The sequence below is a fragment of the Carassius gibelio genome, chromosome A20, assembly GCF_023724105.1.
Source record: "Carassius gibelio isolate Cgi1373 ecotype wild population from Czech Republic chromosome A20, carGib1.2-hapl.c, whole genome shotgun sequence".
Classification (NCBI taxonomy): Eukaryota; Metazoa; Chordata; class Actinopteri; order Cypriniformes; family Cyprinidae; genus Carassius; species Carassius gibelio.
The window spans coordinates 15,768,974-15,787,882 of NC_068390.1; the positions used below are offsets into that span (position 1 = coordinate 15,768,974).

At 37.8% G+C, this 18,909-nt stretch overlaps 1 protein-coding gene across 4 annotated transcripts in view; it reads right to left on the minus strand.

The window, feature by feature from the left end:
- Positions 1-18,909, minus strand: part of LOC127938759 (ephrin type-A receptor 7) — a 79,353-nt gene that overhangs the window by 17,148 nt on the left and 43,296 nt on the right. The window contains exons 6-12 of one of the 4 annotated variants that reach the window (XM_052535608.1): positions 9,203-9,327; positions 7,029-7,203; positions 5,719-5,827; positions 4,836-4,891; positions 1,299-1,412; positions 673-858; positions 165-226 (exon numbers count right to left, since the gene is read on the minus strand). In XM_052535608.1, the coding sequence (XP_052391568.1) occupies positions 165-226; positions 673-858; positions 1,299-1,412; positions 4,836-4,891; positions 5,719-5,827; positions 7,029-7,203; positions 9,203-9,327 (827 nt within the window). Of the gene's footprint in view, positions 1-164; positions 227-672; positions 859-1,298; positions 1,425-4,835; positions 4,892-5,718; positions 5,828-7,016; positions 7,204-9,202; positions 9,328-18,909 lie in introns of all 4 variants that reach the window. The other 3 variants (XM_052535606.1, XM_052535607.1, XM_052535605.1) reach the window with 3 other exon arrangements.

The following is an 18,909-nucleotide window of genomic DNA, read 5'->3' on the forward strand; positions in this document are numbered from 1 at the left end:
CATGTTTTTCATTTTACATGGGATATGTACATTTACAGTCTTTTTCTGTAATTTTACAATTTTAAACTGTATTTCAAAATTACGTGAAAAAAACTGTAAAATAAAACAGTAAAATTCCGTAAATTAACAGTTTTTTTTTACAGTGTAGGGTGGTTTATACATACCCTGAGGAATGCATCTAATGAGCCATTTTCCATGTATTCAATTACTATCATGACTGGTTTTCCTGAAAGAGCAAAGAACAGACTCCATTAAAGTGAAGCGTGGCCAACACACACTGTATGAAAGCAGTAATGAGAAACAATTCACAGATAATTCTACAACACTGGAATCTCTTTAGTCTGTCGGCCGGGCATTTCATAGTGTACGCTCTCCAAAAATAATAATAAACAACCCTGAGCCACAAATAATATTATCCCAATTACAAGATCAAATCATAACAATATGACTTCACAACTGAGCTTACGGTAAGTCATAACTCTCCTTAGCTTAGAAGATTTATAGCACGCTTTAAAAGTTCAGTATCGGTCGGACTGAAACAGTGATTTGTCTTGGTTAAATGTCACGTAAACACTTTAGTCTGATTGAAATCGGACCAGTCTGGTTTTTGCCAAGTCATACTAACAGATTTAAATCATGTCATGTCATGTCATGTTCATCGGACTTGCCCACCTCTGGTGACGACACCCTCTAGATGGACCACATTCGGGTGATCAAACTGGCCCATTATGCTGGCCTCGCACAGGAAGTCCCGCCTTTGTTTTTCAGTGTAGCCTACTTTCAGTGTTTTTATGGCCACCGGCACATCCCTCTTTCCGGGCAGCTTCAGTCGTCCGCTGCACACCTCTCCAAACTCTCCTGTGAAGCACACAACCACCCACAAGCTGAGTTCTAGGGATCCAGGCCACGTTTGACACCGTTATCTAAACCTATGCAGCTTAATACATATCAGTCACACTAACAGCAGGATTCAGCATTATATGATGCCATGCATCAGTACACAGGGGAGTGCAGATAATTGGATATGCTATATAGAGGACACGCTAACACACTTATACGGTTTGTATCTCAAAGAGATGCGGCAGCAATTCATCAATGGCGATGTATTTATGACTATCCTGGCCTTAGGAGAAGACATATTAATTATAAACCAATCCTACAGCAGCGCTATCAATAACAAGGGGTTGGAGAGATGCTCTGGCCGCTATCAAGAGTGTAAATATTTGGTTGTCATTGTGATAAATGAGAGAGGTGTGTGACTAAAGCGAGGCAGCGGAGAAGACAAGGGAAGAGCTCACCTGCGCCGATAACCCTCTCAATCTTAATGCAAGAGGCATCCAGCTCCTTTGCGAACTGATGGACAGCCCTGTTTGGGTCTTCGTAGGTTTCAGGGTCAATGTAGGTTTTGGTGCCTGGAAATTTAACTGTAGAAGGGTAAGAGGATTACTGTTACGATTAAATATGCATGCCACACTCACACAGAGCCCTTGATGGAATGATGCGATTACTGGAGGGTAGAGGCGCGGGGCTGTGGGCTAAACAGCACACTGTGATGGAAGATAGCATGTCAAAAGGTCTCTTTCATCAAACAATAAAACCTATGCTTTTATTTTTTCCCACATATTTCATGAAAGCACTATTACATTTTCTTGTTAACCTTCTCACAATGGAGCCGACGGTGTATTAGCCGTACAACATGGCAGCAACATTCGTAGCTGTCACTCACTGGATAATGGGTTTCACAAGACTGAACTATTACTGAACATTTCACTGCATATGACCATGAAACAAACAAAATTAGACTATTCTATTCTTCCTCTTCTTCTTAACATTAATACATTAACAGTTATCAATATTACGATTTATTGTTTTTTTAATGTCTTCCAAGGAATTAATTATTATTAATAAAATTATTATTATTATTATTATTAATATTAATAGAAATGTATTTGTTAAATGTTGATAATGTTAAATATTACATGTAAATATTTATTATTATTATTATTTATTTAACATTATCAACATTTAACAATTACATTATTATTATTATTATTATCATCATCATCAATATTGTTAATAGTTATCAATGTTATTATAAATTATTTTAAAAGGGCGTTGATGGAATTAATTATTCATTGTAAAAACGATTATTATTATTAATAATAAAAAATATATATAATATTTAAATCAACAACATTCAAAAATTATAGTATTATTATTAAAAGTATGAATTATTTCTATTATAGTTTTAATAATTGTTATTATGAATAAAAATAACACTGATTAATCATTCATAGTAATACCTAAATTAGTCATTGTATTGTTAATTGTTAATAATTAGTAATAAGTATGAATTTTATTGTTCATAATAAATTAACAATGTTAATAACTAATTTATTAAAATTATGGATAAAACACTAATTATATTAATATATTAAAAAAGCCCAGTTAGCAATATTTAACTTTCTTTTATACATATGTAACACTTTAGGCCCAATTAATGTGTTCGCCCAATTTTTTGTATCTAATCAAATCCTATAATTACATTGCTACCTGTCAACTTCAACATTAAGCTCCATTTAATGAGATGCAAAAACTAATAAGCTACATCACGCTGGGATGAAAACAACTAAAATGGACTGTTGCTAACGAGTAATTAAATAAACTAATTTGTAACAAAAACAATGCCGAGGAACAGGGAGAGCACTTTCTCCTAATATCCCCCAGCTCCTTCACGGTTGTGTCGGCCTACACGTTGACATAAGCAATCGGACAGCATTGTGCTCCAGTCATTTCCCTTCTTCTTGCCTGCTGTAATTGCTTCGTCCATCTAAGCTGTCAGTAAAACTGTTGCCAGCACAACACGAGCAACAAATTTGGCACACGAGTATGGTGCATGCCTTATCTGCCTTTTGTAAAACCAGCCAGCATATTGTGCTTTTGCATTGCTGAGCAGGTTCTTTTTATAAGCAGATGCTGTCTGTAGCGTCTGGTGCTGTTTTTGGCAAGGCTGCCCAGCGGCGAGAATATGGCAAGCTGTAAGCCTTAGCGTGTGGGCAAGAACGTTAGTAAGGTTGAGCTGCCCCTGTACAAGCAAGCTGTGCCACCTTGAACCTTTGTTTCCAAATCAGCAGTTTGCCTACAGCACTGATCATTAGCAGAGCAAGTCTAAAGAGGCAGTCGCCAGCGCTATCTCCAGGGGCTTCATTAGGGACTGCTGAGAGAAAACATCTTACTGGCCGAGAGGCCTGGGCGCAGGGGTTCAGAATTTAAGAGAAGGCAACCACCTAGAGGAATCTCTTAATGCTGACATCTCTGAAAGCTCTCTTTAGATGAAGATCTGGAGTTGAGGGGGAATGTTTCTGTAGGATTATGGCCTAGCTTTACGCCATAGGCGATGCTAGACATGTATTCTAGTGATTATGTAACAGTTCAGAGCATCAACAGTAGGACCATACAGTTATTGGTGGGCCTAGACAAAATGTTAACACTGGTTTTAAGGGGGGAAAAATGTGTAATGGATTCTCTTTCTCATCTCTTTAATAGCAGTCCATCTAGTCTCAGCCTCAGACGTCACACCCACGGATTGTTGGCTAAACGTTTAATGCATATGGGACACAAAAGTGGAAACGCTTCAGGAGTGTCGAAGTCATCATTAGATTGGTTGAATTCTACAGGATTTCCGTGAGATGTGTGTGTCGTTCTCTTTAATGCTCCGCCTGGAAACAAAGATACCATGGCACCAGGAAAGAAGGAAACTATCGTGTTTACAACTGTGACGATGAGCGCTTATGAGGATCAACTAAACGCTGGCTTTTCAAAGGTATGTAAAATATTTAAAGTTTGCGGAATAGAATCTTTAAAATATGTCAGAGAGTTTTGCACACCTGTGTGTTATTGTGGTGACATTTGCACGCATCGAAACTTGATGATGAACTAAAAAACTGATTGGTTGTTTGACATGTCGGTCAAATGGCCTCATGGATGGGCCTTGGCCAATGAATGCTGTCATGAATTTTGTGAATGGACTTACTGGGGTACTGAACTGCAGAGCTCATGCAAACATCCACATCACTACTCAGATGTGTTTTAAACTGCTGCTTTCTCACCGCTGTCAGTTTTTGATGTGTTTATTTTGTTATTGAGAGGAAAGTGCACAGTATATATTTACATATTCATCCAAATACTGGTCAGCAGCCTCAGGTTTGGCTGCGTTTGCACTGAAGCATTGCCACTGTGTCTTCTCTTGAATTGCATTCGGAGAGCTGAATCGCAGTCTTTTGCTACAGCGCCACACTGGTCAAACTGCATTATTGCAGTCTCTTACATTAGCTCATATGAGATAAATATTTGTAGACAATTTTTTATTGTCAACGTTGTCCCTAATGTCAACTAATCATTTCAGCCCTATTAACAACAGGCCATTTCTCAATTACCGAGCATAACATGAAAATAATTATTTAATGTCAATGTTGGTGCATCCCTACTCTTATCGCTAGCTGAAAGCATTAACCTAAAATGAACTCTGTATATGAGGATTTCAAGGAAAGGTTCTAGACATTTCATAAGAAGGCACAGCTGTAATGGTTTACCAGAAGATGATCAGTGATGTACAGCATGGCTCAGTCCAGCTCCTCCCCTCCTGTTAAGTTTAGTTCCAGTCCTGCTTTAAAACACCTGCCTGTAATTTTCAAGCGTGAGCCTGAAGACCTTGATAAGTTGGTTCAGGTGTTTGATTAGAGTTGGAACTAAACTCTGCAGGACGGTTTCCAGGAGCGCGGCTGAGCACCACTGATGAGCGTGTGTATAATGAGCAGATGAAAGCTAGCACTCACATTGAAAGTAAAGTTCCTCGTCCCCTTCCTGATCGGCCTTACTGTAGCCACAGTGTCTACAAAGGGAACAAAACGAAACTAGTCAAAGACCTGCAGTGACCAGATGTGCGATTTCAAACATAGTAGGACTATAGAGGGCAACACATCTTAGCACAACCTGAAGAAATGGTGAAATCGTAAATGTTAATGAGAATGTTTTTCTTGACACGAAACAGAAATGCATGGAATTCCTGTTCCGTTCTGTTCCAAGGAATGAGCTTGGATATAAATTAATCAATTAGATTCATTTGTGTGTGTGTGTGTTTGTGTTGGCAAATTGTCTTTCAGAATGGCTTTAATTAACAGATATAGGAAGAACAAACATCAAGAATTAGTAAATGATCTGCAATCTGGAAATGATCTTGCCAGTTGATTGGAAATAACTCCATAATGAATTGAACTGATATGGAACACCAAAGCATTCAGAGCATTCAGTGTTGATGGACATGCAGGACAGTAATACGTGTTCGGGAAGGATTCATGAGAATTAGCTTATTCCAGTTATATGACAAACATCATGAGTGAAGTCTTCAGAAGGCAAAACACTGGCGTTCTTGGTTCAATCATGAAAAACAGGTAAAAAAGGTGATATTGAGAGGAAGGATCAGCAGTTGTGAATCCCATTCTGGGTGTATGCTAGCAGCATGAGCTTGTGAGGGGGAAAATGTATCAGAGGTCACATTCCCACAGTGTATGACATGATGGTGGGTGGGTGTGATCACACGCAAGTGGGCAAGGGTGTGAACTCCACAGATATGGTGGCCTTTGAGGGACAGAAAGGCAAACTGAGAGAGCATATGAGACTCACAGTAGTGGAGAGTCAATGGGGGCCGCGAGAGCGTACCTTCTCCCTATGATGAAACCAAACACCATGAAGACCAGGATGATGGTACCGGCTACCGCCACCACAGCGATGATGATGACTGGATTCTGCTCACTCGATATAACTGTAGCTGCAATTAAAAAACAATATATTCACAATATATTGATACCATGAAGTTGTCCACAGCCAATATTCAAGATTTTTATAAATGTATCATTTTGTATTAATATTCCATGCTCTTTCATTTGGGTTACCTATTCTGTCATCTAAGACTCAGGTTGTAACTACACTAACAATTTAATAATAAAATAAAATAACTATTGAATGGAATATTTAGCAAATGTCAAAATTAATATCCATACTGTACAATTAAGTTGGGATGCATACATTCACTTGTTGAAGTAAAAGATTATTAGATAGAAAATATATTTCTTTAATTCAGAATTTCTTCTCAAGACTTTTTCATTCAGTCTTGTTTTAGCTTAATTGTGAACACTTTGTACTAATTCCTCCCTTTGTTTTAATTCAATTAAATGATGGCCACAATTTAATTAAATCCAGTGAATAATAACATAATTTATGTGAATGAATAGCGTGCCAGTTTACAGTTTACCTAGACTAATAAATAAATCACAGGAACACATTCTTAATTCATGATTTTTGACTTTTTTCCCCGCATGTCATGTGTTGTGCTTTGTGGATTTTAGTGTTCTTTTTTAATTCATTTATACAAAATAAAATGTTTTAAAATCAGCCATATATGATAACATGAATATAATTATTTCCTTACTATAATCATTTAGCATTGTTATATTTGTGCATCTCTAATTAACTATTTGGCAAAAGCAGACAGCAGAAAAGCTTAAAGCAGAGCTCCACTGAAAAAGCATGAACGGTTGTAACCCCCTTTTTATCCTCTCTCTGCTGCAGGGAGGGGCTGACTCTATTTTAGGGTCTCGCTGAGTGCACAGTTCTACTGTTTCTGAAATTTGGCTTAATAGTCCCAGATGGTAATACAGTGGCCTGCATTTGAAACAATGACACATTCAGGTTAGACTGTTTCTCATTAGGTTTGTTTCTCTGAATTGAAAATACTGCGCTCATTGACAAACTGCAGAGGGAACCGAAACGGAACATCTTATCAAAAAAGTCTTAGGTAGAGTTTGGGTCAGAGATTTTATCTGGAAGAAACTGGACCTTGCCTTTAAGTGTAATTGGATAGATCATAATGAAAAACCTTGCTAAACTGGAGATAAATTAGTGGGCCAATTAACAAAAAATAGATTTTAAAAAATCCTTAAAATAGCTGTTTCACATACTGATTAGCTCACCAGATCCAGTGGATTCTTCCTTGGTGGTGACCTCTACTCTGGGACCGAAGGTGCCATATCCTGCGGCGGTGAATGCTCGGATCTGAAAGATGTACGCTGTGCTTGGCTTCAGATTATTGACTGTGGCTGAAGTAGACTTTGACTTCACGGTGGAGTAAATGCGATCCTTCTGGTCCTTCAGGTTCAAAAAAAGAAAAGAAAACAGAGTAACAATTGTGTCACAGGGTATCAAAAGCACAAATTGCACAAATTCTTTACAGAGAGGGGTTGTTACGCTGAAGTGTTTGGCAGCTAATACTGCAGCATTTGGCCTTTTTCACACGCAAAGAGTTCAAGCAGAGGCAATATCACACTATTTCATCCGTAACCTAGGTAACCAGAAGCAAGCTGTTCACAAGGAACTGGTGCTTCATTTACAATTGGAACGTCAAAGAGAGCTTGAGGAAACACAAACACATGCACACCAACACAGAGTTTATGGCTGATACCAATGTGCATGCTATCCATCCTACTGTATATAGTAGGCGAGATTAAGACTAGTGTGTCACAATTGAATGCAAAAGATGGCTGAAAATGTCTGTCCTATTTTTAGTAGATTTTTTATATTATTTTATTTTATTTTTTTATAAATATTGTGCACTGGAACAAAAAAGAAAGCAGCTTGAACTGGATCTACTACCACAACTTTTGTAAATGTTTGAAATTAGATAATGAATTCAGTTATTTTCAGATAATGTTAAGAATAAGAAATCAATCGTGAGGTGTAAAGACACGAACTAAGAGAAATAAACTGGAAATTGTAAGATGCAGAGTGGCTATTACAGAAAAAAGGTTGCAATAAAACAGAAAAAAATTATTCATTGTGAGATAAAGAGATAATTGCAATATAGTCACATTGATATATCACATTTGTTATACACAGCAAATGATCAGAAAAGTTCAATTTGTTACTTGAGTGCCAAATTAGCATAATTTCTGAAGAATCATGTGACACTAAAGATTGCCGTGATGACTGCTGACAATTCAGCTTTGCCATGGCAGGAATAAATCACATTTTTAAATTACATATTAATTGTATATAAATTGTAACAATATTTTATAATACCACTGTTTTGTTATATTTTTGATCAGATAAATGCAGCCTTGGTGAGCATAAGAGACTTAAAAGGAGAAAACAATCAAACAACAAAAATAATAATAATAATAACTTGAAAATGTGCATTTCATACTGTGCACGCAACTGATTCAAACCTGCATCCCCTGTTTGAACACCACAGCTACAACATAAGAAAAGCATCTGCACCAATGCTGAACCACAACATTTTCCCACTGATCTGTAAATTATCTCTCATTGACTTCAGAACAGAAAAAAAAACCTTAAATGGAATGCCACAGGCTGTTAGGAGTGAAGTCAAGCTTGCTTCTAATTTTCAAACAGGATGGACTACAGCCAGAGAGCACTGCTCAGGAGACTAATTCTGCTTTCACATTGCCTAAGAGACCAGAATCAAACACACTGGACCTTTCTGCTAATGCCTGACTAGCTATATATGAGTCTGAAGGTAGACACTATGAAGCAATGCTTTATAATGGATGGGAGTGGGATTGTCAAGAGAAGGAGCTGAGGTGAAAGAAATTAATTGTGTGTATGTGTTTGTGTTCATGTTTCTTGGGAGTACAATTCCAATGAATGTTTTAGTTGCAGCGTGTGCGTGCCTACAAGGGATTGGCTTTGGGTTGTTTTTCACTGAACAGATGCTCAGGAACAATACCAGACGTATGTGTGCTGCTCTCGTGTGTGCATGTCTGAAGTGGACTTAGACGTGTACAAGTGTGGCTGTGGTAAACAGAGACGGTCCTGTGTATGTTTGTGTGGGATTGGTGAAGGACCTCAGTCTAATTAAAATCTTAAGAGTGTCTCATTCATTACAGCAATTAGAGGGGAAGGATCCACTCAGACCGGAGCATTTGACTGCGAGCTTCATGCTCAGAGAATGCAAATCATGAAAAAGAAAAAAAAAAAAGAAAAATACAGGATAGGATGGGTTGCATGGGAATTGGGATGCTGACAGACAGGTAGACACAGTCATTGTCTCGCTTTGTCTTTCATTTTCTGAAACACAGACATATATTCATTAATAGCTTATGCTCTGGAGCAGGTGGTGTGTACTCACTTTCTCATAGTACTTGATCTCATATTCGGTGATGACGCCGTTGGGCTGCTCTGGTTCCTGCCAGGAGAGCTGAATGCTGTGCTGCTGAACTCGCTCCTTTATCACCTCACTCACTTGCGATGGGGCTGAAAGAAAGAAAACAGGGAAGATACTGAGTTTTAGTAATTCTGTCCACATATTCGACTAGTACAATTTAAAACAAAACAGAATCTTATATAATAAAATTGACACGCCATGCATTTTAATTAATTAATTTTTTTGTAATTCATTGATATTTGTTCATCTCAACAAAGCTTAGTATTTTGTATTTTTATTGATTCATATTTAAAACCACATTAACGTAAATTTTTTAATTGTCAAGTCAAGTAATTACCTACATTTAAGATAACGTGTTAAACACCTGTAAACAAAAACATATAAATAATGATAAATAATAGGGAAGATTATTACTTATAATATTAGATGGGGATTGGATCAAAGAACTTAAAACAAATCAACCTCATACTGAGCAAACAGCAACTTAATATATTCATATATGCATACAAAGTACCCTATTCCCTTGCTTTAATGCAAATTCAGTACATGGTTGGCACAAATACACACAGACAGAATCTTGTGTCACTAATGCTCCTGCTGATGAATATTCACTTGGTGGCTGCTAAATGTTTACACCTCATAATGGAAATTTCAATTACTGAGCAAACAGCAGAAGACAGCCTTATCCCACTCAGAGTAAAACAGCAACGTCTGGCTTATGAATGTCAATTAAGTCAAATGAAATCTGCCGATACATGCGGAAGTGCATTTTAGAGAAATGTACCCTAACCCTCCCGTTGACTTTCCCGGTGTCTCATTTATTCCCTCCCTTTAGCACCGATTCCAGATCCACGTGTGCCTCCTATACATCTTCTTATCCAGTGTCCCATAATTGTCTATAAATTACACAGTTATTGCACACTTTGTACAATTCGGTATACCATTTGCAAATGCTGTGTGAATTTTAAATGAGAAGCTGGTGGGTAACCCAAATTAAATTCCTTGTTTTTAATAACTTCAGAAATAAGATCTGTTCGGAATTTAGAAGTTAACCTTCAGATAAGGACGTTCTAGAAGAAGTGTATGGAAAAGTAGTGTTCATGCATACGGCATTAATGAGTGTCCATTCTCAACATACACATACGTATCGTTCCCAGTGATCCACTGAGGAGCGAGGTTTAGGGTCACAACCTCGTTTGACTGGGGATTTTGTTTTGTGCTGACCTCGTGGTAATGAGCTATTCATGGATTAAACCCTGATTACAGGACCATGGATGGCAGCACAGATCCAAAACCACTCCAGTCAGAGTGTGTTTTGACATATCTAGTGTAATCCAAACTGAAATAATCTAATTTCCCATCCAGATCAGTTTGGCCAGACTGACTCAGACATGAACGCACACCGCACTGTGCCGGCCTACATGCTCATTTGTAACAGTCTCCAAATTCTTCGCTCTCCTTAAGAGGCTATTCAATCCAAACCCCTGTAATCATACTGATGCATTTAGGGATGTTACATACTCAAAGTGTTTAAAACTCCCTCGGTTGGAAACTGTGCTGAACCGGCTTTTTGAACCGGAGTGATTTCCTACTTTCAGCTGTAGTCAAAGCAGTCTGAGCGTCTCAGAATCTGTGTTTGTTTTTCCTCTCTGTCCACATTCATTGTATGCTGAGAGTGTCAATTACCCATGAGGAAAGGGGCGATGCAAGCAGGACATAGCAGTTTAAAGAGCACACTTGTACAGCACTGAACCAGTTGTACTGGAGTAATTGGATCTTTTGCCCCTTTCAACTGACTGCTTCTTTTGTAGTAGTGCGTATGAGGTGCTTGACTGTCTCTTGGAGTAATAGCTTCAATCCTTTTAACCTGATCTGGGAAATGAAAGTTGTGACTGTTTCTCTGCAGTTACTTTTCCCACATGAAGTGTTTTCTTGTTATTTTTGTATATCTATTTTCATATCCAGCACACCCTTTGACTTCTGAATTTAGTTACACTATACAAACACATGTACGCTGCTTTTGGGATCTCCGAGGCACATTTCCGTTGACAAGTCAGTCTGTAAGTCACTTGTATTTACTTGTAAAAGCACTAAACTTTGGTCCCAAGATAAAAAGATTTTGCTAGTTTTGACAACAGCTGGTGGCCACTTGTTAAGAATAAAGCCAAATAATAGTAAGTTTGGCTTCAAATATGTTAGCCTCAATGTAGAATGGTACATGGGTAGATGTGTTTGTAGAGAAACTAGACAAGAAAGAAGTTCTTAAAAACCCTTTCAAATCCAAATAGTCTTTTAGTCCAAGGCTTTTAGTCTGTTAAATTACAGGCCATAAGATAGTGAAGAGATAAACTGATATTATATACCGATAATTACATTAAAGTTATGTCTGTGAACTTATCATTTTTTTCAAAATGTTTATAAATATATATTTAAAAGAAAAATAATGATTTTTAATGCTACAAGTGAATTCAATTATCTTGCTAAAGATTATCCTTAAGAGTGTTGATACATATAAAAAAAAATATTCAAAATGTAAAAATAAAGTAAATAAGACAATAATTATACAATATCAGCTGTAATTGATTTAAATAAATAAAATAAAAACCTTATATTGGGCATTAACTTATGATACCAAGATATGTTGTGTCCCTTCATTGATAACTGATCATTTTAAATAAATAAAATATTAAATATTATTAAAAAACAGGAGTTTTGAAGCTTTTAGAAAAGATAGAAACTGGCCTAATCAAGCTAATTTCTATGGGGTCTGAAACAAATAAAAAAAAGTGACCCTGGACCACAAAAGCAGTCTTAAGTTGCTGGGCTATATTTGTAGCAATAGCCAAAAATACATTGTACGGGTATGTTCTTTTATGCCAAAAATCATTAGGATATTACGTAAAGATCATGTTCCATGAAGATACTTTGTACATTTCCAACTGGGTAATTGAGAATCGAGCGTAGTGACAGTACTCATATCGAGTCAAATCTGCAAACTGGAAGAGAGACCCTGAGTTCAGTGTTAATAAGGAGGAAATGTGTCCCTCACTGCCCTATAACAACCCTTAATGACATGCTTACCTCAGAGCAAGTCAACCCACTCCCACTTTTATCGCACACCTAGCGAATAAGAAAATCATATAATTGTTCTGCCTGTCCTGAAGCGGTTGTGCGGGGGGCATTTTGTGTGCAGTGGTTGGGTGACATAAAAGCAGATATTAGTGACCTTCTTGAACATCCTAATGCATAAGTTAATTCAAAAAGATGCAAGCGTCTATCATGTTCTGCATTAAAATACATTAGGAATACATTATGCATGGATGTTTTTATATACTCTTAGCTCCTTTCTCTCTTTCCCTCTTTTGGCTGGCTGTGGCGTTTCTAGGGTATCTGAAAGCACACTAGAATGCAATTATATAACGGAAATCATTCTCTCTCTCTGGTTTGCTTGCACAGTATTAACTTTGAAGTATTTTAATTATCCAGCCACTTAAGTCAAGGCTGACACTCAAGTCACCGATTTTTTTTCATCCACCTCAAAACTATTGAACAACTCTGAGCTCTTATCAAGAGACACCAACTGAAACCGTGCCACAAACATGTGCTTAACTGCTGCATTGCAGTTCCTATTCTTTGACAGAAGCCTGAGATGGAAGAATGGAGGTTTCGCTTTAGCCAAGGGCGTAGGAACGATCTGAGATGCACATTATAACGTTATCAGCCTGGCTCATGAATATTAATGAGGCGATGTAATGTTTGCCCAGTAGTTCTAACTGGTTTGCTGTAAAGCAGGTAGGTGCTGAGTTTGTCTTGAGATACTACTAACATTCAGCGGATGCTTCTGCTTGGCTGTAAGCTGTCCTGTTCAGGTGGCTGGCTAAATTATTAGTGCACAAAAAAAGATTCAGTATGGCTTTAAGTGTAATGCAGTTTAATAATGTGTAAATTAAAAATTTCAGAATATTGACGGACCTATGAAGTTTACAGTCACAGAGTCAAGTAATTTATTTAGTACAATTTAACAGAGGTTGATGCAAAGTACTGTACAATTTGAAACAAATAAACTAAACTTACAAATAAATGTCATTTTAAGTGGCTGGCTACACTGTTAATTTTTAGTTATATTTCAGTAAAAGCAAAAAACCTCAACAAAATGAAAGAAAGTGACAGGGATGACTTTTAAACTGTTTTTTTTTAGTGTTATAATAATCAATATGGCTTTAAATGTGTGACAGTTTGACGCGTGACTAAAGAAATGCTGCAGACGCACCTGGTGGGTGAGACGGCCTCTCTACCGATTCCTGTCATTAGTTGGATATTTTTTATATTTACGGTCTTCTCTCAGCTGGAGCGCTAGGTTTTAATGGAGCTGGGCCTCCCACAGACGGCTTTTCCAGAGCCCTATAAAAACATTGAGATTGGCGACAGAGTTCTCGTCGGACAAACACTAACGAAGACTGACGTAATCAGCATTACTTAGCTTGACATTTTGACTCCGAGCCGGAAAAGAAAAAAGGCCCACAGAAGAGATGGAGCAGTATAAAAAAAAACCTCAAGGAGAGAATGAACCGATGTGTGAGTGTGTGTAAATTAATATGTGAACGGGGACAGAAAGCACAGGTGTTAGATCTGCCTCATTATTGCCCCTGGCTACCACAATGTGTGTGTGTGTGTGTGTGTGTGTGTGTGTGTGTGTGTGTGAGTGAAGGAGAAAATGTCCTCTTGTTCCTGATGTCTGCCACTGCTTCACAAGTCCAAGAAAATGCTCTCTCTCTCTCTCTCTCTCTCTGTGTGTGTGTGTCTGTGCGTACTTATTTAGACTAACCTGCATAATGAGTCTCAGACATGAGATTGTGTGTATGTGTGTGTAATTTATATCAGAGGGTCTCAAATGGTGCATTATGACCCCAAAATGATGGAGAAAAAAAACAGATAAATAAATAAATAAATAAATAAATAAGCACACTGCCTATGCAGATTACAATGACAATCAAGGCATGTCAGAGATTATTTATTCAGCACATTTTAAAGTAACAGAGTTTGCCCCATAATTTTAAATAGATAAATGACATAAAAGTCAATAAATGACATGAAATTAATCAAATAAAAAATACTGAATAATATTAAAGATTTTTAAAACTATTCAATATTAAATTCTAATAAATTATGTTATTATAAACAATAAAAAATAAATAAATAAATAAATAAATAATATTCATAATGTCAATTGATTTTTACTTCTTTGTTTAATTTGGTAAAGTCAAATATAAAATCTGGGTAAAAGCAGCTGAAGAATCCACTCGTGGCTGTGTATGCTGAGACTGGTCTTACACTGAAGGTTATTCACTCACTCAGTAGACAGTGGATATAGTTGAGTGCAAACATTAGAAAAACTGAGTGGGAAAGAGAAAGAGAGGACAAAACTGAGAAAAATAAAGAGACAGAAACCAGAAAGGGAAAGAAAGCAAAGACAGGAGAATTCACTCCGTCAGTAGAGGCTCAGTGACTCAGAAAATAAAGTAGGTAGAAGTTGATGGCCCACTGTTTTTGATGAATGTTGAGGCAACCGGCAGAATTGCCACGACAAGGTTTTCTCTTTTTGCTGTCTTATGCTGTCTCTCCTTCGCTCGGTCGCTGTCTGTCCCTTGACCCCCAGCCCAGCGTCCTCCCGCTGCACACTACCAAACAGAAATGTGCTTTCCCAACCAACGTTACCAAGAGCTTTGTCACTTTCAGTTAGAGCGAGGCCAGGGGGATGCTCCGATTTGGCGCTCCACACAGGAACCGCTCAAGCTGCTAAGTAACACTTTCATTTCTCTCAGGGATCGAAATCCGAGCTTTTCGGCAAACCGTGAGATGCTTTAGAAGTGAAAAGGCCACTGAAACTCACACTTACAGCTGAATCTGAAAGTATAAAGTACAGTATTGGGTCAGTAAAGTACATTTCGTTTGCTTTGGTGTTTTCTTTAAATGATGTAAATGTAAGTAACTGAAACTTTTTCAACTGTAATAATTTGCTTTAATATCTGAAAAGCTGAAAGCATTTTCCCCACTTCTCCCTCCTCACTTTCAGTTCTTTTTGAATGCTAATGGGAAAAATTCTTTTTGAGAGTCCCTTATGACACATCCTCTGCTTTAGAGGGGTGTTTTTGCTATTAGGATAGCTGGATCTCAGGATTTTGAACTCTCCTAAAGGGCTGTAGAGAGTAGTGGAATCCAGTTCAAAAGCAGCTACTGTACCCAGACAGCAAAGGCTTTTTTGTTTTTTAAGTCAAAATGAAATCGGCAAAACAAAAGATAGCAGACAAACAAACAAAGGTTTATCAAAGCCGCTAATATCTCTAAAATAATTCTAATCTGACAATCAAGGTTCTTTAAATAAACTAAGTTTGAAATGTCATTAAGTCGGGTAGCATATGCTGAAATGCCTGATGCCTAAAGCAAACCTGGTGAAGTCCCTCTCCAGACTTCCTTACATAAATTAGAGTCTAGCAGTTGCAGCCTATTATCAGCCATCACTGCTCCTTCTAACCCCAGACAGGGTCACCTGACCCGCATCCGAACCATTCATTTACTGATATATAATCATACACGATTACTGACACTCTCCATATACTGTGAGGTCCAAATGTCAAAGACCACTAATGAAAATGCTTCTAACCTGCTTCATATTATCAGCGTAGCAATTTTAGTTAAGAGTTGAATACAAAAAAATTAACATGAATTTCAGACGGTCCTAGTATTTCGTTTGCACTTTAGTTTGACACTCTTTTTGCTTTAATGACAACAGCACATACGTCTGTGTCAGTTCTGATAATCCAAAGATGATCAGTGGTAAACACTGGACAATAAGTACAAATAATCACATGATCAATCACAAATTTACTTCTTTGTATAACCTTGAAATAGAATCTCAAATATTTTGTGTTCATTTTACATCAGAATGTTTCTTTGTTTTCTCATTTATAAAAGTCCTCAAACTTTGTTTCCTTTTCAATTTAATTTATACCTTGAATGTCAGACTTTAAAGTGGTCTCAGACTTTTGGGCCTTACTGTATATTAAATAGGATTTGTACAGCACAATCAAAAGTTTTCCCCTCTAGTTTCACACTTTTTCATCTTTGTAATGTATTATTAATGTTATTTCATATTTCCTGTAATACAAACATCCATAAATCAATAAGACTTAATAAGAAAGCAAAAAAGATTTGGAAGATAAAGCACAGTACATAAACACAATGAGAAACCATTATCAATACAGAGATGTTACAAAACATGCAACAGCAGAATTATGTTCTCATTTCCTAAGATGAGTAATCGTTAAAGGAGAGAATGAGAGACATCCGTGTGCATCCCTGAGTCTCCACTCTGGGTGAAGAGAGAAGAAATAGAAATCATGTGATTATGACTCGACTCCCATGTGTTAGAAAACACAGCACTGCGAACTTTAACAGGCAACCCAGCATCCGCTCCACTCAAGCGTGATGGCCTCAGCCATAAGCACCTCATCATCTCCACAATACACACATCAGCGCTCCACGTTCAATTCCCAACTCCACCGCAGCTTCTGTGGGAGAAACCCTCAGAGTGTTTCTGACATTATACTCCCCACCTGCGCCACGAGCCGCCCATGTGACTTACCAGCAAATCACCAATCAAAATCAAATGGCTGAGTTTGCATAAATGCAAAACTGCTTTAGATGATCTTGATCTTTGATCTGGATTTCTGCTGATATGACATGCTTGAAAATATGTAATTGAGTTTGGAGGCTGTTTTTTTTTGGACTTCATTGGAAGTTCACACATGCTTAGACTGGCCTCTGCTTTCAGCATGTACAAACACACACAGACACACACACACTGACTTAGTTATCTAAATTTAGACACTGCATAAATTCCTAATGTTTTATTTACAGCTAGTTATAAATATTGCAACTTAATCCTAACCCACACCATAACTCTAAACAAGTTGTTTTTATTATATACCATTTTTACTAATGAGAATCTCCTTAAAAGAAGGTCAGGTTATACTCACAAATTTGTTCCCAAAATATGGTTAAATATGCACACACACACACACACTAGGGCTGCACGATATTGGGAAAAAATGACATTGCGATATTTTATTTTTCTGCTATATATATTGCTATATGAAATCTAATCTAATTTTTTCTTACAAACAAAAATGGGGTTAGCAGATTTACATTCTCATTTTAAATGATTTAAACACCATCGTGTCAATTGATTAATATGCGCGAGGGAGAGAGAGCAAGACAGCGCTCGTGATGTTTGAAGCGCTCTCTCTCTCTCTCTCTCCCTCTGTCTCTCTCTTGCACGCGCGTGCTCGCTCTCTCTCTCTCTCTCTCTCTCTCTCTCTCTCTTGCGCACGCGCGCTCTCACACACTCTCTCTCGCGCTCTCCGCGAATCGCATTCGTCAAGGGCCGGGGAGCAGCTGGCCCATACAGTTAATGAATAACGGATCAACTACGACAGCCTACATCGCACATCCTGCGATGTGACTATCGTGGATTCGTACATCGCGATATCGATGCTTAAACGACACATCATGCAGCCCTAAACACACACACACACACACACACACGCAAGCTTCACTCTAATTACAGACTTTTCAGGAACGCAGAGTGCAGTGGTGGGGTTAAGGGTTGTGATGTAATGATAAAAATATGCCACAGACCCTCTCTCACTGGGCGTTTCATACAATGATCCTGACCACACGGCCTGTTGGAGCGAACAGCCGACCCCAAAAGTGATGCAATCCAAATGAGGGATGAAGGTCCTGGGACAGCGTCCAATTTCAGCCAACTCTTCCAGTTTATCTGCTGCCAGCCTGACCTTTGGCTATACAAGAAACTACACGACTACAAGACAATTCTCTGAGTGTTAACACGTGCCATGCTTTTTATCGTTTGTCTTAATAAAGCGGAGGATGCGTGACAATTCGCATTTGAAGGGCTCACTAAACAGGCAGAAGGACCTCAACCTTCTCATCTCAGTGAAATGTCAAAGTAATGCCTCAGGCCTGTGCAACACATTCACACTCACATGCCGTGATGATTGCATGTCTGAGCCGCAGCGGAACTGAAAAGCGAAGATTATTCAAGAAACAAGCTGTGCTTTAAACTGATGGGTTTTTCAGGGTCAGAGGCATATAGCAAAAGCTATTATTTTAGATTTTGCATGCATTCAAGGCTACTTATATTAGTTTTACCATCAGTTCAGTTCCTCTGACTATTTCTTATAGAAAGTTCACCCATAAGTGAAAATCCTATCATTTACTCAACCTTGTGTAATTTCAAACATGTAGCCAATGACTTTTTTTTTTTTTTGTGGAACACAGAAAAAAGATGGTGTTGGATTAGAAAGACACTTTATGAGACTTTATGGTGCTAGTAGATAATGTTTGGTGAATTCATCCTTTTTCACCACTCAATAAATCATACATCTTGCACCTGATTGAGGAATTGTAAAATCTCAAACTAAAACTCCATGAGCACTTTTGAAAATGATGCTATCGTAAATAGCCATTTATTATCCCAAAGCATCTGTCATCAGCAATACGACTGTATTAATCAGACATCATATGCTCTTTAATCACAGCTTTGGATGCCGTCCACATGGGTGGAACCAGATCCACTGCTCCGTTTTCCG